Source organism: Mercurialis annua, linkage group LG2 (assembly GCF_937616625.2).
Source record: "Mercurialis annua linkage group LG2, ddMerAnnu1.2, whole genome shotgun sequence".
Classification (NCBI taxonomy): Eukaryota; Viridiplantae; Streptophyta; class Magnoliopsida; order Malpighiales; family Euphorbiaceae; genus Mercurialis; species Mercurialis annua.
Window position 1 is genome coordinate 53,664,027 of NC_065571.1, and position 24,956 is coordinate 53,688,982.

The window sequence follows — 24,956 nt, forward strand, 5'->3', positions numbered from 1 at the left end:
ATCACATTTTGACAATTTAACCCTTCAATTTGTAAACTAATTTGCCTAAATGGAATTAATTGTTCATAATTATTAAATTTAGGACTAATTTATTCACAAAATTTATTTATATATTAATTACCCATTGCTTACAAGTTGAAGGGAAAATTTGCAACTTAAATCCTTTTATTTAACTCAATGAGCCAATAATTGAATCAATAGTTGAACCCATTTAACTCAGCTAACGATTAGATTTTGAAGACACCGGTTAGATTTAGGTACATGCACTGACACTCTCTCTCATTCCTTGTTTTAACCCCCACATATGATTTCGTGCCTCGCGTATCTTTTCTCCTTTTCTTCTTATCCGCCGCCCATTCTTTTGTTAAATTTTTCCTTTTGTCTTCAATTTAATGTATACATTATTTTAGGGGTTTACTATTCACCGCCCCAAATTACTACCCACCGCCCAGATTTTGACTGAAATGCTTCTAACATAATTTCAATTCAAAAACAAAAAAACAAAAGTCCTCTCAACTCAAAAATCTCTCAAACTCAACCTAAAATCCCGACGATAACCGGAGCCGATTTATGTCGCAATCGACGAGAAATAAAAGACGGAAACCTCCGGTAATTAATGTTTTTCATTTTTAACTGTTTTAATAAAAAAAAAAAATTTTTTATTTTTTTAAGGGCCATCGTCCCAGTGAACCATCGCCAAACAATGGCGATGGCGCCTATGGGCCATCGTCATCGTCTGGCGATGGCCCGTAGGCGCCATCGCCATTGTTTGGCGATGGTCCACTGGGATATTCGTCCCCGGGGACGATTGTCCCTGTGCACCATCGCCATCGCTAGGCGATGGTGCACAGGGCCATCGCCATCGCCAGGCGGCCCTTAAAAAAAATAAAATAATTTTTTTTTATTAAAACAGTTAAAAACAAAAAAAATTAATTATCGGAGGTTCCCGTCTTTTATTTCCCGTCGATTGCGACATAAATCGGCTCCGGTTATTGTCGTGATTTTAAGTTGAGTTTGAGAGATTTTTGAGTTGAGAGGATTTTTGTTTTTTTGTTTTTGAATTGAAAATATGATAGGGGCATTTCAGTCAAAACTTGGGCAGTGGGTAGTAATTTGGGGCAGTAAATAGTAGTCTACTTATTTTACTACATCCAATTCTGAAGAAATAATTTTTAAAAGGATCATATGCCTTGGCAACACTTCATTGAGTATGGCTATATAATATTTTTATTCATAAAAATCATGTAACTTCTTGTATAAAGAAAAGGCATAATGTCTTAAAAACCCCCGACCTTTTAGCCCCTTTTCAATCATACCCTGATGTTAAAAATTTGTCAATTTTACCCTATTTTTCATTTTTGTGTTTCAATTGTACCCTGAAAAATTAAATTAACGTCTTTTGCGTTTGGAAATTTGTTTAAAACATTATCCATGTCTCGCATATATTAATTGTATATTTTTAAAATTTATTTAAATTTAGTTAAATTAATTAAGAATTTAAATTAGTGTTAATTTGATTATGGTTTTTAGTTAGTTTTTAAAAATAATGGACTTATTTGTACTTTTTTAAATAAAAAAGAATTTAATTTCATGTTTAGACTTAATTAATTGAATGATTTCATCATTTAAGTAAAAAAATTAACAAAAATTAAAATATTAGGGTACAATTGAAAACGGAAAATTCAAAAGTGGGTAAAATTGACAAATTTTCAACGTCGGGGTGGAATTGAAAAAAAGTTTAAAGGTGAGGGGTTTTTGAGTGATTAGGCCTAAAGAAAAAAGATGAGCTTTTTTAATCAACATCAAAATGAACTCGGCTTTCCTCAAAATTTAAAAATAACAATGAACTTGGATTTGAAGTTTAACTACTGTCATAATTTTAAAATGAAGGATCTCATAAACAAAAGCTATGAAAAAGAGTTTTCTATTGATAACACCAATAGCAAAACCAGAAACTATAATATATAAATAAATTATTTGTACTTTCAAAATACATCTACAGTTTTTTTTATCTAATTAAAGTTTTAAATTACTATTTAGTTAAATTCCATCTTTGATTTATTTTAATATTAAATAGATCTATTTTATTTATACTTCATGAGACTTGAATCAAAATATAGAGTCCGTCAATTTTTTGCAATAAATTTCGTAATTGCAAAACGCGCTAAAATTTGTGAGCCTTTTTTTACAGTTAATCCTAAAAACAATACATTCGAAGGAATGTGACTATAACAGTTTACTGGAAAACTGAACCAACAACCAAAAATCAAAGGAAATAGAAGCCAATTATCAAATGAAAAATGAATATGTATCGCTAAAGAAATGAAAATAACGCAGTTCTACTATAATAAATAGTTCAAAAAGAATGATCAAAATTGTAGATAATATAAAGTTTTCACATACATGAATTTAATTTGTCATAGCTTTTTAATAACTTTAAAAATGTACTAAAATAAAAATAAATGTAGAGTATATTAAGTAGCTTTTTTACAGTTTTCTTCGTAATATTTACTACAGAAGCATGAAATTGTAAATAAAAATTAATCAGAATATATTTGTAATAAAAATGAAAATAGAGCACATAGAATATAAACTCCAGTTTTGTTTATTCAGGCATCTATCGAGCTAAACGCCCAAATAGATGTGGCAGTAATTGGTATAAACAATGGAACTTCATTTACAATTTTGAAGGGATTAAAGTTTCATAATTAGGATAATAGCTTATAATCCAACGTCTTAGTGCCATGCAGATGCAGAAGAGAAACTGAGCTAGTGAAGAGTAAAAAGAAGTACCAAAAGAAAATAAAAATAAAGATGAGAAGCCATGGCAAGAAAACAAAAAGCACCTTACCACAGAATACAGATGGAGGGAGCTTTGCTTAGACTTTAGGCTTCCGCTTCCGCTTCCGCTTCCTAACAATGGTTGCAGTGCTTGTGGATCTGCCTGAACTACACACAGGTAATCGCAAGTAATCGACTATTCAACATTCACAAAGCAACCAATGGAGGCAACAGAGATGCACACAAGTGTAAAATGGATTTGTTAACATTACGCCAGGACGCAATCGAGTTGAGTCCAAGTCGAATACTGCCAAACTCGAGATCAACTCAATTATAAAATCTAAAATTCAAAACTTGACTCGAACTCAGTTGAGTTTTATTTTAAGAGCTTAATCTCAAACTCGATAGAATAATTGAGACTTGATACTCGAACTCAACTCGATTATTTGTATATATATAAAAAAATTAAATTCCATATAAAAATAAGGCCAAACCCTCTAAAAATACCAAACCTTTTTAAGTTTTTTTGTCAGTTATGACCAAACCTTTCAAAATTAGCAAATACAACCCATTTTTGCATATTATGTCCTTTTATAGCCAATTTCGAATCAAACCGATTTTTTTTCCAACATGACAACCATGTATATAAGATTAAAAAAGATTTAATCGAAATAAATTACCAAACATTTGCGTGTTGTGTCACAATAAAAAGTTTAATCACAATAAAAATCGAACTGGTTCAAAAAAATGGCTATAAAAGAAACATAATATACAAAAACGGGTTATATTTGTTAATTTTGAAAGGTTTGGTCACAACTGACAAAAATCGCAAAGATCTGATATTTTTTGGGGGTTCGGCCTAAAAATAAAGGTATTATTATATATAGATATAATTGTAAAGGGTACAAAAGGTATATTAACTAAAGCTTGATTAGGGTGCGAGCTTATCAAGCCAAGTATTTTGATGGTTGAACGCGACTCAATTTTTAACTCGAATAGCTTGACTCAATATTAATCGAGTCGATTTCAAGTTTCTTTCGAGTCAATCTTGAGTAGCTCGCAAGTTGGCTCGACTCACTTACACCCTTAGACCTATAACACCACAATACACCAGAAAAATAAAAACGACGATTCTTCCTGAATACATATTATGAACTCTCTTCTAATGTACATTACTGAAGACTTGTATTATAAATAAAAGATACAGAACCTCAACCAGAATATAGAAACAAGCAAGTTATAGATATTCTGGATTTTTTTATACTTTCCACAAATTCTGATTTAATAAACATGATTTTTCACTTCAATGATAGGTGAATAAGGCTTGCGAAAATGAATTAACTTTTGCTTTCTGATGCCTAATCAAACACCGCCAACATTGTCTATGGTTTTCTGCTAGTGGAGGGCGGACATCTAGGTCATATTCCAGAACAAATTGAATTAGTTTGATTTCGACTACTTACAAGATATAATAGGCAAAGGAACAACCAGCACGAGCCAAACTTTGAAGCTTGAAATGATCTTCAAACGTGTGTCACAACCCTGCAAACCTACAACATTACAGCAACGAACGCCTGAACTTATCCTTTAAATTTGAGGTACATGATTCAAATAGAACATAGAAAATCTAACATCTAACTTAATCCCCACCAGGCCAAACATTGCCAGAATGGCAATCACAAGATGAATTCAAAAAAACTGTTTATAAGCACTGGTAAGGATAAAAATTAATCTTCACCATTCAATGTAGGGTGCAAATTTTAACATATGGAGAGATCAATTTTTCTGAAGAATATTTCCTGCAAGAACCATGGTCATCAAATCTGCTGCAGAAAAGCTAAAGAACAGTAGAACACAATATACACTAAAAGAGAGAGCAAAAGAAAAATGCTCAAAGAAATCATACCTTGAACTGGTCCGGGAGAATTTGCATAACCAGAACCTATAAAAATATCAAAGCAGAAAAATAACCAAGCAAAAGAAGAAAAAAGGGACAGAGAGACCAAGTATTTCAAGTATCTTGCTCGTCACAAGGAGGAGAATCTTGACAGACTATACCAAGAACACGTTATTGCATATCAAAAGCCAGTTCGACTACAGCTTGAACTGCAATGTAAGTATCATAAATGTAATATCTTATAATTGAAGAACAAATAAGAAAAGGACAAAAAACTTAGTTAGATGGTCCAGATGAGGTAAATTACAGTGACTACAAAGCAGATTTATTAGAAATATAAAATTTATGTACAAGAGGTATTGTTCTCTGATTTGTAAAAGCTACAGCGAGGATTCAGTGCTTACTGCGATGTAAATTCTACAATGTACTAACTTGTGACATGATAACTTGTACCTTGGAGAAAAAGAACTTTACAGTCGAAGTTACCAGCTTAATACAGGAACAAAAACCAAAGCATCTGAAAGGTTCCTTGAAAATCTTTTGAAGTCTACCAAAGAATCTATATAACCTAATTGTGGACCCGCAGGCAAATGACCATTCATGTATCTGGTCATTTCTTGACAACAGTGATTATGTTTTCTTTGTCAATAGTATAATGAACAGGACTATACAGAGATTTTAAACCATCATATTCAAATCTGATAGGTCATCCATTGGAATTTCAAGACCCATGAAGGCATCATGATCTTGTAATCCATCATCGTCAATATTCAACCATGAACCCAGATCCTGCCCTTGGCCATCATCCAATCCTGGTAGCTGCAGGTTGGAGAAATCAATAGCCTCAGGATCATCCAATGCATCCAAGCCAAAACCATCCTTTTTTTTACAATTGCTACTAGTACTTCTTTCACCAGACTTTGTGTCAGAAGGTAATGTGGGTTTAGGTTGCTCTGATATCTTCCCAAGAAGGCCATTTACAGAAACTGATGATTGAGTTTTCTGTTTAGGCTTTGTTTTAGTTTTCCTTTCTCCCTTAACATTTGACAATGATGGCCGACCTATTTTATTAGTTCCATTCCTAGATAAAACCTTTCCCTCCCTATCTCTCTCACTCCTCTTTCCTTTTGTACTGCTTGACAAAGAAGCTCCAATTCCAGAAGGGGTACTTGAAGTACCTATGTTACAACCAACATCATCAAGAAGCAGTTCCCTCTTCTTCACCCTATTTGACCATGTATCTTCTTTAAGTGTAGATTGTGCAGATAAGCGATTTACAGGTGGAAGCAAATCAGAAGAATTAGCAACACAGCCATCCCCATTCTGAATTAACCGAGAAATTCGCGGACTTGACTGTGAGCCCATAGAAGCTGCAGAAAGAGGAAATGGCAATCCATATTGTGCCACGTGATCAGAAAATAAAGCTATATGAAAAATACATCTCAGACCACCTGAAATGACTTCAAAAGGCATTTAAAGAAAACATGCACATATGATAAATAACAGTTAATTTCAGAGCAACCAGATAAAATACCTGAAACTCTAGCTTCCATAGAGCGGCCGGAGGCACTGGCATAGACTTTTGCAGAATCCCCATCTATAGGAGTACCTGATGATCTTCCACCACTATGGTGGCAAGAACTAGAAAGAAACATATTCCTAAACAAAGGTTCACTGAAACAGCTTTTCCCTGTGTCTTCATATGTATGACATCTTTCTAATGTCCGCGTCACAAAAGCTAGGGCAGCTTGCTTAGCCATTTTGTTACCAGAGCCCTTCCCACCAGTAATTGGACCCCAACAAGCCTATCAAGAAAAATTATAAATCCTATTACTTGACCATCCAGGTGGGTATTTGTAAGCAATTGATAATACAGTCTCCAGTATGATAAACAATGAAGCACTAATTAATTACATAAACAGTGTGAAATGAAGTAAATATATAAACATGTCAATGGAAAAAGCAATTGAGAAAGAGATGAAGGAATTCCCTTTGACTTTTCCCTCCCCCTTCTATTGTGAAAAAAAAAAAGGAAAGAAAAGAGTTAAGTCAGATGATTAGCAGACTAGGGTTTTAATCAATGATTTTGGAACCAAGTCCTTTCTGCCATTCCTACAGCTAAGTTGCTTTGCTTGTCATCTGGTCGAAGGGACAGGAAAATAAAGATAGATATGCCTCTTTAGACTCAAAGAGCAATTTAGGTATTAGATTGCGAACCAAATCATTTGTACAGTTCAAAAAAATTAAAGATATGATTACTTTACCGGTGAGAAAAAAGTTAAACCTCAAATTCGGCAAATGTTCTATCAGAAAATTCAAGAATTTAGAAGAAAGGTGCATCTCAACATCTATGGCAATGCTTTCTTGTGAATTGATATGCATCTAACCTACCACATAACAACTGTTAGCGCACAAACTAGGAAGATAATGACCTCTAGGAGAAACTTCAATTCTTTAAGTAATAACTTGTGAGCACTTGTTACTAGATGAGCTTTGAGCTTACTACTTGGATGATTTTAGCATTTATTGCTCTGTGCTTAGCAAGGTGCAATTAGCTACCATATACTCTCTCCGTCCAATTGAGGAAGTCCTTTTCTCATTTTTTTATGTCCCACTTAAAAAAGTCTCATTGAACGTTTTAAGCATAATTTTCCTTTTTTACCCTTTGTTTTATCTTAAAGGTTAAATACATTTACAAGAATATTGATGTTATGTATAATTACAAAGCACAATTATTAATAAGGGAAAAACAAGAAAAAAATAAGTTTTACGTCTTCTTAATATGCGTGTAACACAACAAAAGGACTTCCTAAATGGGACGGAAGGAGTATGTAGCAGGATAATTATACATCACGTGTTTACATCCCAGGTTTACATCATTGTTTCTTATTCTTCTTTCGGTAACTAATAATTCCAAAACCTCTATGATGAGCTTAAAGTAGTAACAGAAGGTGTTGCTTATTATTTCAAAAATCCATTTTACACATTTTGGTAACTCGCCTCATGAATCTTTAACTTGTCACATGTCCAAGCTAAAGCTGAATAAGGTGAAACAATGCAACGTAAGAAGATGATGTAAGAAGCAAGAACACTACCATATACTTCTCATAAGCCATTGTGACAAGTTTGTCATGAGCACGTTGTTCAAATTCCCTATATAAACAAACAGCAGTGTGAGTGTAAAACAAGGTGAAGTTGTTTCATATGCAAAGGCATGCAAACTTTTTCCAACAAAGGAAATATTCATTCCTTACTTTTCCTCAAGGTCTTTTGTTTCTGAGGCAGATTTCAACAGCTTATCTAGCAATCCTTTCTTCTTTGAAACCTATTGTAAGAAAGACCAGCTATAAGACAATGCTTTAGCTTGCAATGAGTGTAACATGTAAAGGTCAATATGATCATGCTGCAACTCAAGAAAAAACCTCATTTTGCTACTTCCGCCATACAGACAAAAGAAAAAGCATGTTAAACATTCCCTATAAACTACACGACAGCCACAAAAGAATTGATATGGTAGGACAAAAACAGATTTAATAAAGAAAAATACTCAACAAGTTAGGCAAGGGTTTTCTGAATAATCAACATTACCTGCCCTCGGTACTTCTCCTCTAAGCTGCTAATCTCCTCACCAATTCCTTCACCCCCCATCTACATATTAGGAAGAAGAGAAAAATAATTGCAATTAGGGATATATCAACGCAAGGCTACATCAACATCAAATCAAAAATTTCAAGCATTCTTACTATGTTGCAAAGGTAACTAAGCTCATGGTCAAATATTTACAAACAAAGACAAAAAAACAGTGAAGTATATTGAACAAAAAAATATAAAACTATTACGAAAATACAATTAAAATGAGCATACCGGTAGTTCTGGATAAATTCCAATACTTTGAACTTCCAGACGGAGATTTTCAGTTATCTGCAAATCATCATAGTGAAATTCTGGACAGACCATGCTAGTAATCATAGCCTGGTCTTGAAGTACACCGTTTACACTATTGAAGTTTGAATACATTTCCATGGTAGGAATGCTCAATGCGTCAATGTCCACCTCATCATGTTCTTTCTTCCCCGTCAATTTATAACCATTAAATGCAGTATGTCTAGATAACTTAAAATTATCTATATAATTCAAACCATTTGATCCCAACTCCTCATCCAGCTCAAATCCACTTTCATATATATCAAATTCCATGTCTCTATTTCCTTGGGCACAATCTTCCTCAGAAATTATAGCTGCTATGAGTCTTTGATAAAGAGGAATGTCTCTTGTTCCTGGCACTAACTGTTCAGAAAGCCTTGTTTCAGTGGAAATTCCCCCTTCTCCCTCATGTTCAATCAACCCAAATCCATTAGAGACAATACAACAGTTATTTAGATCAGATGAAACACGTGCCGGCGATGATGCAGTAGAATCAACATTTGCCTGAAAGTATAAGCAAATATTTTTGGTCACTAAACATAATTTTAGCCATAAAAGGTTCCATTATTCCTACTCCCAATATACTTAAATTTCCAATAACAATTGAGAAGTAACTAAAATACTTAAAAGCATGGTTTTCTATATGCTACTTGACATGGATAGCACAATATAAATGATTAGATGGCATCAAAATGCTCATAAAGCAAGCCGCTGTTTATAACAGGGATATGCATAACAGATAAAACAATATCTTCAAGAAATAAAAATTGACATCTATATTTGCCAAAGAGGAATCATGTAAATATCGAGTGTTGGAATGTGATTACAGAAACCTAAAAGACATCAACAAGTTAAATGGGCTCTTTGCAGCAAATATTACCTTCAAACTAAAATGTAAACAACAGTACGGCATTATTTGATAAAATGGGCATGTTTACAATAATATTATTGAAAAGACAAGTTAAATGAAGTGCATCTACCTGTTGCTTCAGGTAACCGATGTCAGAATCAGATATAAAACTGAAATATGGCTCCATTTGCCTCCAAAATGGGTTGAGACATGCATGAACTGAAGTCAAGCTAATGTTAGTTAAATGGAACAATTTAGCGACAAACAGAATAAGTTTTCCAGGGAAAAAATTTACCAGGATTAATTACAGAGCCTGCAGCAGCCAATAGCTCTTCATGCCCATCATCTGAACCAACTAAAATAATGGAGCCAAGAGTAAATGAGGATGATAAAATGGATAATTGCAATATTTAAATACAAAATTTTACTGCATGACTACAAAGTAAAATTACCAAGAAAATCTGCTGCTGCATTAACTGTTGTATGCTTTTGCCGCTTGTACGCCTTCCGGTCAGAAAGTTTTCTAGTAGGTGGACGACCTGTCTTGCTGCAGTAAATATCCAATTAACAGAGATATTTATTTGAGAGGTTTAACATAGTTAGGCCAAAGAAAAGAAAAGGCATACTCCCTCCATTAGAAATTGTCAATTAGAATGGGACGAAGGGAGTATATAAAGAAATTGAGTATTGTGTGAGGAATAAAGATTTAACCTTTCATTTTTTTCAAAGCCAAGTCTGACACTTCTAAGTTGTTTAGCAGTTCGCACGTTGGCGACCTTCTCAACTGACATTGGCATGAGAGACCTTGTTGTAAAACCCCGCCCAGTCCTCCCTTGCCTCCGCACTCCATCTCCAATGTCCTCTCCGGAAACAAGCTTATTCTTTCTCGAAGTTAAGCTCAAAGTGGATACCTTTAGAACATTCTGTCCAGCCTTCTCATCTATATCATCTGACCTTTTACCCTTATCTTTAGATTTAATCTCAGGAGTCCCTGATTCCTCACTTTCAGATAATGCAGCTGAAGATACAGGTTCACTTTTTAATTTGATGTGCTGCGGAGAATTGGCAGTCAAACGCTTGGCATATCCCAATCCAAGATCACTACCAGAAACATCAGAAACAGTATCCGGAGCAGGGCTTTCATCATTATTTGAAACAATTGGAATCAAATTTGTTCGTCTTGCAGCACGAGAGATCTTCTGTGGCCTCTGACCAGCCCAATGGGCAACAGGTGGAGATGAAGACCGAGCTGACGCTGTGCGTTTACGGTTACTTATTCCAACAGCAGGTGGTTTGTTTGAGCAATGAGATAGCTCCCACTCATTTGGAGTGGTTGCTCTATGGACAACTGGGGACAATTTGGGGGCAATACCTGAACCTGATCGTGGACCCCTTACAGATGCGTTCATTTTTGTGCTTGACGTGGAACTAGCTGAATTAAAATCATCACGGACGTTTGCTCTGAGCGTCACAGAAATAAAAGACACAAGTCATTACATGAATAAAAGAAAAGACTGTCCATCAAAACGACTCGCTTCCCCTCATCAAAATAAAAAATAATGAAATTTAAGTCTCTGGAGAATAACAAGGAAAAGTAGGAAGGAACGCTAATAAGAAGAAACAATTGCAGTAAAACCTGACAGACCAAAAAAAACCCCAAGTAACTGGGAAGGACAGTGATATCACTAACAAACATAAGGATGTGCTCAAAAAGCGCGTTAAGCATATCATACATACTTATTAACAGCTTTGGGATTCACCCTTTCCTTATCAGAACCAATGGAACGTTCCCTTCTGTCACTGATCATAGAACTGCTGTCAATATCAGCTCTAGGGATGGATGATCGCATACTCAAACCCGGCGATTGTGAGACACCATCTGATTTTGCAATGCTTACAGTACCATTGGAAACTCCAGGTCTACAATAGGACAAAAACCAGATTCTGTCACAAACTTGGAGACTATAAAAGGAAATTACGAAAAGTATATATCCTAAAAAAGTATTGGCATTTAGAGATAATAAAGCCATTACCGGACTCTCTCGCCTAACAGCTTGAATTTTTTGATGAGTTAATTATTTGACATGGTATCAGAGATCAAAAGATTTAGAATTCGATCATTGACACCCCATTTAATTAATTAAATATTTGAACAAGGTAAAGTGGTATTTGTTTGTTCACGCTTCAAGCTCAATGGGCATTCACGTGTGGATATGTTTCAGAGATAATAAAGTCAGAGTCAGAGTCTCACCCAGCTTGCACTTTGGGGTGATTTGGGTATTTGACAACCCATGTAGATCTTAAACAAAAATAAACCAAGAAGAATTCTAAAAAAATACAACCCCTCAACTAGACTGTACATGAAGTGTTCACCATATTATATGATAAAAGCTTCAAAAAGAATCGTTTTCTTGATATAAGTCAAATTGAGGCCGTCATATTCAACAAGAGTTACGATCATTTATTAGGGCAATACCACTGGTCAAGCACTTCATACACTAATTTGTTGAAGCAATTTGTAATAGCAAATACATCATCCTCGAGTGCTAGGAAAGTATACATGCCAGTGTAAGAAAATGAGCAGAGTGAAATAGCGTCTAAGTAATTAAGTACATTTAAACGATAAATATTTAAATAGTCACAGCAGGCCAGAGAAGAAACGTGAAAATTCGAAAAGGCATACCTGAAGCTATGGGAGTCGCTATTTAACCTTGATCTAGCCTCAGTAATAGGTCTCTGTGCCATTCCCTGTTTTGGCTCCCGATATCCATCATTTGGTTTAGGTGAAACTATACTTGGAGATATGTCTGGCTTTATCCCAGAACGTTTCTTTTTCATTTTTGTCTTTTCCCAACCATCAACCCCAATAGATAAACTTCGATCATCACCCTGAACTGCACCACCATTTCCAAGTCTTAGCATTTCCCTATCTCTATCTACAGTGCCAGATGGCCTGACGAGAGCATTGCTCTGCACATCCACATAGATCCGTCAGATTTTGAACAAAAGTGTTTCCAAAGGAATTAAGATGCATGAACAGGCATTTGGTTGGAAAAAAGGTCCATTGTACAAGATACAATCAATACAAAATCAATTGTGTTCCAAAATAAGCCACCGTGAGGAAATTCTAATACCTAAACAGCAAACAAAATCTTCACTACTGCTGGGTATATGTATTCTTTGGCAAGCAGAAGGGGTAAGCTGGAAAACAAGTAACTTCTGAAATTCCAATTTATAAGAAAAACTGGATTCCAGATCCTCTAAGGTAGAAAACATGTTTAATATGAAAATATGGATACCAACCAAAGTAAAAAAAAAATTACACGCACCAAAGGCATTACTGCCTCAATCATAGACTTATTTGACAAGCTTCATGACAAATTACTTCATAAAACAAAACTTTCATAACAAATGTAAGTAGCATGGAATGCAGGTAAAGCAGGGAGTAAAAGATACATACCCTCACATCCACTAACGAGGTTCGCGTCCGCTTGTTTGGCACCACATTTCTGGTTCTTTCCTCTGATTTTTGATGATCAAGTTCAAAACTACCACCACCAACATGATTATGAACTCCCATCTTACCGATGCTAAGCCCCATAACTGATCGATCACTTGATAACAAGGCATTGGGCCGGTCGTTAGCAAAGCCTTCTAATCTAGATCTCTTCTTTGAAGGGATACTTGGAAAAAATTTGTTGAGTACAGATAAGGCTTCATTAAAAGTCTTATGACGTTCCCTGTTGATTATTAAGTTTTAATAAATCAATTACAACTGTCACAAAATAAGCATATCATTCAAAGAACTACCTGGCCTTGACAGTGCATTCACGCACGGCAGCCCTAACTCTCTTGATGTCCTCAGGCACAGGAATTTTTCCTTTGAGAGGACCAGATGGGATATCATCCACCGAAATCCCAAGAGCATTACTCAAGTGCCGTTTAAAGTCCCCTTGGCGATGAGACTTATGTTCAGAAGCCACCATCTTTGGATCAAAGCGCAAACATTGAAAGAAATTCACCACATCTCCCTGCGCTAATGTAGAACCGCTTCTTGTCATGTTTGGGAGAGAAGATAGGACTGGATTCTCCATGCTCTCACGAAAGCTGCCTGATCTGTCCAACTGAGCAGTTAAGTGGGATCCACGCTGCCCACTGGCGTATAACAGCCTATCCGGGATATCAGAAGACAGATCAAACTTACTAGATGTTGCCATTGCCTAGGTTTTGTCACATCCTCTGTAATGGAAGTCCAATAGATACGATAATGCATGACAAGGTTATAGAACTGTCACACATAAATACCAATTTGAACCTTTCTAGAACAGTAATGGGTAATGCACCTGGAAAGCGAAAAGGCCATGGATAAGAACACAAACCAAAGTTCACAAAAATCATAGATTTCACATATTACCATAACTTCTGTGGTGATTCACAAGTTCTGATGATTAAAATGACCAAAATTGATAATCTTCCCTCTAACCCCCAATATAATGAACAATTCTTTTTTTCAATTACAGAAGTTTAAGAACACTAGAGTGAGCTAAAGTTCATGAAGCATCACTAAGATAAGATAACTGATTTAATCAACCTTTTCTGCTGTTTGTAAGCTTTGCTAGCTATATACTTCAAATCTTATAGATTTTGGTGCAGGTAGAAAATATTGACACATTAAGAAATTTCAAAACAGAATTTTCAGAAGTTGCAAATGACACCGAAAAGCCCACCTGGGATGTAGTACATAATTTTTATCTTTATTTTAAAAAAGTTAAACTTAAACTTAGCTGAGCACATCTTCAGAATTACATCACAAGGAAATGCATTAATAACAAATGCGTCGATTGCATTCCAAACCTTAACTGTTTTTAAATAAAAATACAACTCTACTTTCAGAGAAAGCATCAATCAATGAGTTAAATCCATGACTAAACTAATTATATTCAGATCATTACTTACATAGAACAGTAACTCAATCGTGCTACAATCACTCTTTCTATTAATTTAAAATTCTCAACATGCAAATTGCCAATCAGCTCAACTTCTTTACTTAAATTTAATTTCTCCACTAAAATTACACACAATTACACTTCCAGATCTTTATCTTAGCTTTACTCCATGAATTTTCTAACAGAAAAAACAATAACTACATTTGAATATTCATTAAGCTACTCCATTGCCAAATTAAGCTGCTAATTCAAGCAACAACTTCACATATACACTTCATTGTATACTTAATGCAATTCAACAATCCTAATCTCAGCTCATTAAACAAAATTATTGCATAATATAAATAAATCAGCAATTCTCGAAAGAAAAAATCAAATCGACATTAAACATATAAAATGGAAGTATAATACATGACAACTAATTACAAAAACTGAAAAATTAACAAAAACAAACCCTAGCAAGCTGAATCAAAGGTGAAATTGAAAATAAAAAAAGCTCAAAAAATTGAAGAAGAGAGAGCAATAATTACCTTAATTAGATAAAAATAATGCTACAGGAAGTGAAAATTGAATGATTTGAAGATTCAAAAATTGAATTCTGAAGAAAAAAATTCGGAGCTCCGAATCGAAGGTTCGTACAGAAGAGCCATGGAGGACAAGGCGCCCTGAGTTTTGATCGGCAATGGAAATTGGCCTTACATAAATTACATTTTTGTCCCACAGTTTTGGGTGTTGAAAATATGGAATGATTAGGAATTTAAGGGTAATTTGGGGAGAAAAGTGTGGAGCCGGCTTTCGTACAGCTTGAGAGTAAATAAAGGCTACGGGATAAAATTCAAATTGGACCCTCAATATTTATAAGAAGTTTAGATTTGGATGCCATTATTTTTTTCTTTTCAGTTATAGCTTAAAGTTTCAAAAATGACAATTTAACTTATATTTTTAGCAAATATTCCAACGAAATGATATGAATTTAAAGATGTTAAATGGTAAAGAAACAAGGCATTAATCAAGTTAGTGTTTGACTTAATATTCAAGGTTGTCTACAAGGATTGAAGAGCTTAATGACAACTATTAATTTTTATAGTGAGGAAGTAGATATTTAATAAAAATAAAATTGTTGTTGGCAGGGAAAACTATAAATTTAGTTTAGATAGGGGATTTTTTTTATTAAAAGATGCATTGTTCAGCTATTTATTTAGATCGAGCGACGTGTTGTTTGATCTTTTTTAATTTTTTAGACTAAATGGTATTGTAGTTTGACTCAATAGTTTTAAAAGATCATTGAGTACTCATCGGTTTTAAAAAAAATCAAAATATTATTAAACTAAACAACAAGTTGTTTGACCTCTATTGAATAATAATCATAATTTGAACCTCTATGAATAATATTCAGTTTAGCATTTTTGAATTTTTTTTGAAATATTGAGGTCTAATTAATAAGAAAATTTCAATTTAAAATTTTTATGAAAAGTTGAGAGACTAAGTTGGACCTTATCCCTAAAGGGGAGCATGTAATGTTATGTCATGCGATGGAATGTCAATGCTTATAGTAACAAAAAACGATTTTTCATTCAGGAAAAAGTTTCAAACCGTCTTAGATCGTTACATATTTATCCATATTGTTTGGGACTCAGACAGCAATCTATTTCTATGTTTTATAAGCCATTAATTTTTTAAAGAAATATTAAAATATATATTTTTGCTTACCACTATAGTACTGATAATATACTGATTTAGTAGATTTGTACTTTTTATTTCTTATGAACATTTTAAAATTGATTAACATGACAGAAAATATTAGTCGAAGCGGAATATACCTGATAAGTACTATGCTATTGTTGTATGGATAAATACTAGTAATAAGCTAGTATGTTTTATTAAGCTCATCCTCTGTTCTACTATTCCTTTTTCAATCAAGAATGGAAATAAATAGTGATTATATTTAGTAACAGAACACTATTGCTTTTACATGGAAATTTTATTTTGGCTGGACTTAAAATCTTCAATAAATGATATGTTCATTATAGCAACATCATAAAAATCTGCTTGATTCCACATTTCTCTAAAATCTTATCTTTTTGTACTCTCAAAAAAAATTACAATCGCCTGAGTTTTTTCTTTATTTTTATTTTCTTGACTTCATCAATAATAAAGATTCTTTTAACTGTTGATGATAGGCAATTTTAAAATTTGTTTCTATTGTTTATTTTTTTATTATAATAAAAATTGAATTATCTTTATATTTTTAATTATTAAAAACCATCAAGGCGTTCCACAACAAAGGTCGAGACATGTAGTTATTTATAATAATCATTTTGTATACTTTGTCTTTCTTAATACAAGTTTATAGTTTATCATATTTCATGAAATTTTATTATGTCTTTCTTTTTGAAATTTTATTATATTTTCTTTCATGGAAATTATTTTTATCTTCATTCTTGCAAGTTAACAAGAGTTTCATCTTACTATATAACATAATATTATATTTAATTTTTAAATATATTAGGCAATCTACGGATAATGATGAGCATGTTCTTACTCACACATTTTATTCCTTGTTAGTGAAAATGTATTATAACTTTTATATTTTGCTTCTGACATTAACTCAATAAAAGTTGCAGACAGAGCAATAAAATGACGTAGACTATTAGGCACAAACAATAACAATTGTAGTAGACTGACCATAGTTTCCATAGACTAAAAAATCAATCAATTTGGAGTTATATAATATTTTTAAACGATACGAAATTGACCCCTTTTTTTTGCAAAAGATACGAGATTATACTTCTCTAAAGTTTATATATAAAATATTCAAATAACTAATGATAATACATAAAAGCTCATTCTAACTTGCTCCAATAATGGAATATGAGAGCAAAAAAATAAAATTAAAGCCTTAAAGAGCCTCTTCTCCTTAGAGAATTTTGACTCTACCCATAGAATTTCTTTTAATGAGTCAAACGAGAGCAACTACATCTGCTCATCTTTGCCAAGCTTTAAACAGCAACTGGCTAAGCTGGAGCCGTCCGCCGAGGTGGATAGAACAAACCAGGATATGACCTGGCCCATTTCAACCAGTAATGCCATTACAATCCCTGACATTTTCGATATATTACTATATAAACATTAACCCCAAATACTAAGATCCCCTTATGATAATTATTCTTTAATCCTGAGAAAGTGTACTGGCCAAATTGGCCACCAGCTGAGCTATGCTATGCCAATTTGATTGCACATGTTCGTTATATGTATATGTTTCTTCCAGTTGCATAACCGATTTACAATTCAACCAGTTCAACCAATTAAATAAAATATATATTAATATTTTAAATTAACTCGGCATATTTAAAATCTAAATAAATAAATCACATTCTACCTAAAGAACCAACTAATTTTATGGTCTGTCCAGCTCAACAATTCTCAATTGTTATAAATATTTTCGATGCAGAGTTTGAACCGAAAATCTAGTTTTTAGAGAAGAACCAAACCGGATAACCTCTAATTTGCAGTCAAACCGGTTGAACTGGCCGGTCCAGTTATTAGAACACTGGTTTCTTACATGTATCATAGAGATCTGACATATATAAATAGAACTCTACAGAGCATAAAGAGCATATACTTAAATCTCATGTACCAATCACAAAACCTCATGGCTATGCATACAATAGCAGTCGCCAATAAACAGAAATTAGATTACAGCTCTGGCCTGGTTTTCACAGCTTCTTAGACTAACTAAAATGGAAGTACAAAGAGAAACGACTTGCACTGCCACAAGCGAAGACATAAATAAATAATACGCCAGCCTGGGCAGTCCAGGTAAGAACTCGAAGATTTTTACATGGGTGGGACTTGGCCTTTTATCGTTAGTAGAGAATCGACTGACCGGTTCAAAAATCGCAAAGTAAGCTTCATAATTAGGGCAAACCTGACCAAAAAATAAGCAGGTAGACCCTCCCTCTCCGTCTTCAAAAGAGGGGCATTCCGTCCGTTAATGCCACTATACCAGACAGTTTACATGCTAAGAAATGAGAAAGCAGTGATATCTTGTCATGGAGATGCAGGATCTCCGTCTGACTCGAGCTTCTGAATCTCCAACTCGTCCGACAAGTTTTTAGAATAGTCCACTGCGGAATCACCTAAAGGGAGAAAATTTATGATTCAGCTATGCAACTGTTATTATAAAATTATAACCATAAGGAACTGTAATCATGAAGTATCATGTATGGTTTCATTACTATGAAAAGAGTCGGTTGATGATTGTGATGTGCTTCTCTTTAAATCTGCAAACAAAGATTATGCTTTTAGAATCTTTCGTTGATGGAAAATTTGCATATACAAATTAAATCGGAAATGTTATTGACAACAAAAGCCAAGATTCTTGTACCAAAAGAATGATGCAACCCTTTGACTGCATCAAAGTTCCTATAGGTATAACCAACAAAACTAAGATCTTGAGAATTTAACATCATCTGCCAATGAAGAAACAGAAACAGTAAGATGGAATTACAAAAGCATAATTTAAACGGGAGCAGGAAAATGGATAGGCATGAAAGCTTTAAAATGAACAAACATCAATTATATATTTATATGTTTCTTAAGAACTCTAATTTGAAATCCTAGATTTCTAATTAAAAGGCCATCATCCAGTTCATGTTTGTAACCCAATTTTTATGCACACATATCATAGATGCTTTTTGCAAAAAAATTAATATTTAAAATGGGAACAAATTATAAAATGAAGCTTTAGATCTACATGACTGAGCTGAATATGCACCATGTTAATCATTCTAGCATATAATCCACAGGAATGTTCCCACTAAAACAGGGGCAACGACAGACCATATTTGGTAACAAACATCTGTTTTGGAGGGCTTTGTATTCATGTTTTGACAAGCATTTCCATCATAGAATTCTTCAACATGAATATCAAATGGTTCATATAATACATCAATATTGAGAACAAGGGCAGGCCTTGGAGCAGCGAAAAAGCTGTTCCTCCGGTGACCTGCAAATCACAAGTTCGAGGCATAGAAACAGCCTCTTTGCAAATGCAAGGTGAAGGTTGCTTACAAATACCCCGCCCTTGGGGAGCACCGAGCAAATCCTTCTTTAAAAAGCTGAAAACCTCATACCTTTCTCATAGGGCCTGATCCTCTTCTCGTTCGTGGAGCTTCAACCTACATTACAACAACTTTTTGTTTCAATTTCCATTTCATAAAGGCATCAGACGGACCATAAACACGAACGAAATAAAAATCCAAATCAATGAAAGGGTGACAAGCAATTAGAGCTCACACCCCCCCACCTAAGGTCAATAGGTCTGCGGTTCGAGTCACCGTGAGGGTAGAAGTGAAATCCTTTAATCCTCTTTTGAAAAAAAAAACAGAGCTCACAATCACAGGTCACAAAGAGAAAGAGTTTCTAGAGGTACTTGTCATTGATTATTTAGTTGAATGCTTAATTAAACCATATTATGAGAAGAATTCATTAAATGCAGTGGAGAATATAGGCATGCATCATAACAAACTTTTACCAATATATGTTACACGAAGACTGAAGCTTCATTTTATCAATACATGAGTTAAAAGATCCTAAGCTAGGATAAGAGAGAACCCATTTAAAATGAACACCCGTATGTCATTAAGAAGCTTTCTCTGAGTTAATTATTAAATGACAATAGAGAACTAGACATTGAGGTAATAGCCAAATACAAACATACGATCCGCAAAAAAAAATTAAGGAATAAATAAGCGCTTAGCACCTCACCTCATCAAACTTCATGAAGTTTTGAGTATCAAGTTCCCCATCAACTTGTGGTTTAAATGCTGCCTCCATTTCATAAAGTTTTTCCCAAGCAACATCTTTGAACCAAGGATGAGCCTGATGAGATTCAATAATAATATATCTAAGAAAGCACATTGATATAGAAAGAAAAGAGTGTAAAATATGATAGAGAGAGAAATATACTTTAATTTGGTCAGCTCCGAGAGTACCCAGTCTCTTTTCAACATCACAAAGCAACCGACAGATCAGATCTTTTGCTTCAGGTGTCAGCCTAGCTTCCTCTGGAAATTTTAAGTGATTTCTCCAGTGCACAATCTGGCATACATAAAACATAAGACTAGACAAAAGAACAATAAAAGTGACTGGAAAAAATACCAGAAACGGAAAGAAGAGACAAGAAGATTCATAGGGAAAACACATCCAATCACATAAAAGAAGCACAAGTTGCATAAACATCATAATTTTGCATATTTTTATCAGGCATTGTTCTTTCAATGTTCTAAACTGTATCCTCCTTTCAGAAGCTTGGGATTTCTTATTTGGTATTCTTTTACTTTTTGCCTTGTATAAAAAGGAAATTATGAACATCTCTACAGATTGAACATACTTCCACAGAGACCGTTCAAAAAAAGATACAACAGTTTGGAGAAATTTCAAGATCCACAACAATAAATAGATATGAAGGTAACAAAGCAGCAAATACCAGAAATTCTCTAAGAAAAAAATTGATATCATCAAAAAAATTAATTCGCCAATAAAAAAGATTTCCGATGATGCATTAAAGTTTTCAATTCACTGTTCAATAACAGGTTGCTGTAACAAGTTGCTGTTTTATTTAACGAAGTTGAACATAAAGCAACCAAAGCCTGAGCATGACTGACAGAAGCATGATTTTGAAGCAAAGATCCACCGAATAAGAAATAATATAATGAAAAAGCATAAAACATACATACAATAGAAATACAATCCATATGATAGAAATCGGTATAATTCAATGATTCAGCACTAGAGGATAGCAAGCAACCTTTCTGCATGTCGTTACTGGATCATCTGAGTAGAATGGAGGATAGCCAACCAGCATCTCATACATAATTGCACCAAGTGACCACCTGTAAGATGGTAATACTTATAGATATATATTAATGAAAGAAAAATACCATAATAATACTTTGTGCAGAAACAAAAAAGACGGGAGGAATCAAATTGAGCGCAGAAAGTGGATGTTAAACTATTTAGCGCCTGTATTTTAGAATTTAGGTTAAAGGGGGAACTAGCACGGAAAATAAAATAAGACGGAAGTAAATATTTCATCAACCAAGAAAATATATATTTCCATCCTATCAAATTCTTCCTTTTCTGAAGGATTAGCAAACACCAGAAACAAAATGCATTACTCTGATCCTTGCTATAAAAACAACAACAATTTCATTCTAATAAACTAACCAGTCGCACTCCACACCATATCCCTTTTTGAGCAATACTTCGGGAGCAATATAATCTGGTGTGCCAACTGTGGAATATGCCTGCCATGTTAAAGAACAGAATGTTATAAACCTTTTAGAAATGGAACCTTAAAAGATAGGAATATCTACCAAGAAATGGAAGAGAAGAATATATAATAACTAAAAATAAATTAATTTATATTGAATCAAGGAGTTTCAAGAGAAAGAGAATGGATTAAAGGGTATTTATTTAATGTCAAAAGTTAAGATCCTTTGTTATATTACTTCACATAAACAAGTGAATGTAGGGATAACACAAGTAAACTAGAAATTGTATGTTTTCACATGCATGAGTGCGTATAATTCATGTCGGTATGAATGTAGGCATTGTCATCTAAAACCATGTTTTACTTCTGCTCCGAGAGCATGGATACTTTTAAGTTTCAGGATTTGTGGTATCACCAAATGTTAAATTTATTTCATTAATTGCTGAATCCACAAACGATGCTTGCCTGGTTATATTCCTTACCAATGTTCTTCTGTTTATCTGCCAATGCTGTAGTTGTTCAAGGGGACTTTTCCAGCGCCTTCCACCAGCATCTGGAAATCGTCCATTAAAATCCATGGATTCCTTCAAATTCTCATCATCAAGAACATCATTTTCATTTATAGCAGACAAATTTGAGCAGTCAAGAGGCTTGCAAAGGCCAAAATCAGAAAGCTTCATGTGACCATATTTGTCCAGCAATAGATTATCAGGTTTTATATCTCTGAGGAAAAGATAATGATTATTAATAACGAGAAGCTAGTTTCACAAAATCAAAACCAAGCTAGAAATGAATCACTTGTAGAATTTTAAGGTAGTAATTTCTAATATGTTTTTTTCTCCTGCATTTAACACTTTGGAAAATGAACTGCTAAGCAAACACTTACCTGTGAATGTAATTGTGTTTATGAATAGATTCTATGGCCAGGACACTCTGTGCAATATAAAATCTAGCCACAGTTTCGGTCAAAGTCTCTTCTCTCATTAACAAAGTCATAATGTCTCCACCGGGCAGATATTCCATGATAAGATACAAGTATTCAGTATCTTGAAAGGAATAGTAGAGTTTGACAATGCAGTGACTGGCAACTTCTGCAAGCAAATTCCTTTCAGCTTTAACATGCTCAACCTACAGTGCGGGCAGACAATCAATGAGTATAAAGAACTGATTGAAAATTCTACATGTCCGATCCTAGTTTGATTAATGATGATGATTATGCCCTTTTCCCCTGATTATGCATTAACAATTTGCTTCAAGTTGTCATGTCGTGACATACTAGCTGATAATATGAAAGTGCCAAACTGTTAAGTTGCACAACTTTCATGTAACACCTATTAATTCTAATCCCCAATTTCATATAACACTTGTACTCAAGACATCATTTAAAGACAAAAAGGAAAAGAAAAAAAAGTGAAATAATGCACAAATTTTATAGGCTATGTAGCACTCAGGAAAGCTTTTTGATCAAAGTAAGACACTCAACGACATTATCCATTCAACATGAAACTAGTGTACAGAAACATGGAGTACAATATAGAAGTTTAAAGAAACCTCTTGAAACAATAAGAAAAGGAAAAGCGAAAAGAAAAAAGAAAAAAGAAAAAAGAAAAACTTTCAAACAGTTTCAAATCTCACCTGTCCCCTGCTAAGCATTTCTGACTTCTTCAGTTTTTTCATGGCATAGATGTTACCGGACTTCTTCTCCCGACAGAGCCTCACCTATAGCATAATAATGCATAAATACCCGACGTTCTAACAGTCAAAATAAAGAAACTGTGCATCAAAGATGCACAAAATTCATCCAAAACTCAAATTGAAAAAACAAACAAAATGCAGATAATCTACCAGCAGCATTAAATTAAATTCCCAGACAAAACAATCGAGCTTATATGGATGGACAATAAAAAAGAGAGAAAAGGTGAAGAAAATATCACAATGTAGTCTGTGGCAATATATTAATATTAAATTGATAATCATCAAAAGCAAGCAATATCCATCAACTACAATGCACACATATGCCTAACCTCTCCAAAAGCCCCTCTTCCAATGATGGTCAAATGGTCAAAATCATCAACACAAATTTTGTGCCTCTTCAGTCGCATATATTCCGTCTCTTTGCGCTCTAAATCCTTCAGTAGATGAACTTGATCCTCTTGAGATACATCAGAAGATGCCAACTGTTTTTGCAGCTCAGACCGCCTGCAATTAAAAAAAATCATCAGCCAGCAATGCACCAATACCAATACCTGTATCCTACAAGAATTCACTCACTCATATATCTTTCCATTTGACCTAATACAATAAATTCAAAATTCACTTATCTCGACGGCATTAGCGTATAATTAGTCCTTGATGCTAATTAATTTGGACATTCAATTAATGAGATACAAAATGTTCATCGCTCTAATAAAATGTTATCACATTTTAAACACCTAATCCTAAATTCTACACATGCAAGAGAAAAAAATCTCCAAAAATGAGATCCTTAATTAATAACTAATACTACAATCCATTCATTAAAAGGAAATGAAAACGAAAACGAAAATAGAAATAATTAAATTAACCTCTCTTTCCGTTGTTGAATATGCTTCATTTGAGCCCTATAATGATTCTCAATGAACAGCTTCGCAGCAGCTACCCGCTCTAACGTCAAACTGGATCCCGCCTCTCCTTCGTTCTCCTCCTCCACCGTCTCCGCCGCTTCTCCCGCCACAGCCCTCACCTCGTCGTCGTCCTCCGCCTCCTTGCTCTGATTCTTCTCCATAACCTCTATATTTTGTTTGGCCGTTTGTTCGTTAATATTTACTTTTTTTTGTTATGACAAAACGCCGACTCAGATAATTTTACATGTTTGCCAAAATCCAAACAACGCCATTTTTTTCTCTCTCCTTCTTTGTTTCTGTTAAACTGTTCAGTAGCTTATCTGACTGACACGTGGTTATACCCTTCAACAGCATTTTTTTCTCATAGGTGGTCCCCTCTTAAATGTTTGAGGAATTATTATCTGTAGGAGTGTACAAATACAAGACCTTCATCTAATCTCTATCCACCGTTAGAACATATCCGACGGTCTTAAATTATTGAAGATTACGTCACCAGTGATAGATTTAGAGGACGTGTGGGCTCCTGAGAACATAGTAGGGAATAGTCGTACGCGATACTTACTGATACATCAGTAATCAATTGGTACATCATTATTACATCATCTACATTGGTATTATTAGATTTAATGTTTCAAAAAAATCTACTTGAATATTTTTATTTATTATATTCAATTTTTTA

General features: G+C 34.1%; 2 protein-coding genes across 2 annotated transcripts; both read right to left on the reverse strand.

The window, feature by feature from the left end:
• Positions 1 to 4,987: 4,987 nt before the first annotated feature.
• On the reverse strand, positions 4,988 to 15,098 carry LOC126667407 (uncharacterized). Its single transcript, XM_050360374.2, has 15 exons — positions 14,929 to 15,098; positions 13,263 to 13,795; positions 12,913 to 13,192; positions 12,136 to 12,422; positions 11,190 to 11,372; positions 10,164 to 10,913; positions 9,905 to 9,999; positions 9,748 to 9,807; positions 9,583 to 9,671; positions 8,543 to 9,106; positions 8,267 to 8,326; positions 7,933 to 8,003; positions 7,774 to 7,831; positions 6,213 to 6,483; positions 4,988 to 6,048 (listed from the first exon to the last, which is right to left on the reverse strand). Exons 2-15 carry the CDS (start codon positions 13,667 to 13,669, stop codon positions 5,357 to 5,359), a joined length of 3,867 nt encoding a protein of 1,288 aa, XP_050216331.1. The 5' UTR covers positions 13,670 to 13,795; positions 14,929 to 15,098; the 3' UTR covers positions 4,988 to 5,356.
• Positions 15,099 to 18,001: 2,903 nt separating this feature from the next.
• Positions 18,002 to 24,591, reverse strand: LOC126669859 (uncharacterized). Its single transcript, XM_050363426.2, has 13 exons — positions 24,239 to 24,591; positions 23,699 to 23,873; positions 23,310 to 23,393; positions 22,561 to 22,802; positions 22,157 to 22,397; positions 21,629 to 21,708; positions 21,210 to 21,294; positions 20,369 to 20,500; positions 20,168 to 20,281; positions 19,534 to 19,578; positions 18,786 to 18,870; positions 18,637 to 18,681; positions 18,002 to 18,537 (listed from the first exon to the last, which is right to left on the reverse strand). The coding sequence occupies exons 1-13, from the start codon at positions 24,436 to 24,438 to the stop codon at positions 18,449 to 18,451; spliced, it is 1,617 nt and encodes a 538-aa protein (XP_050219383.1). The 5' UTR covers positions 24,439 to 24,591; the 3' UTR covers positions 18,002 to 18,448.
• Between the last annotated feature and the right edge of the window lie 365 nt (positions 24,592 to 24,956).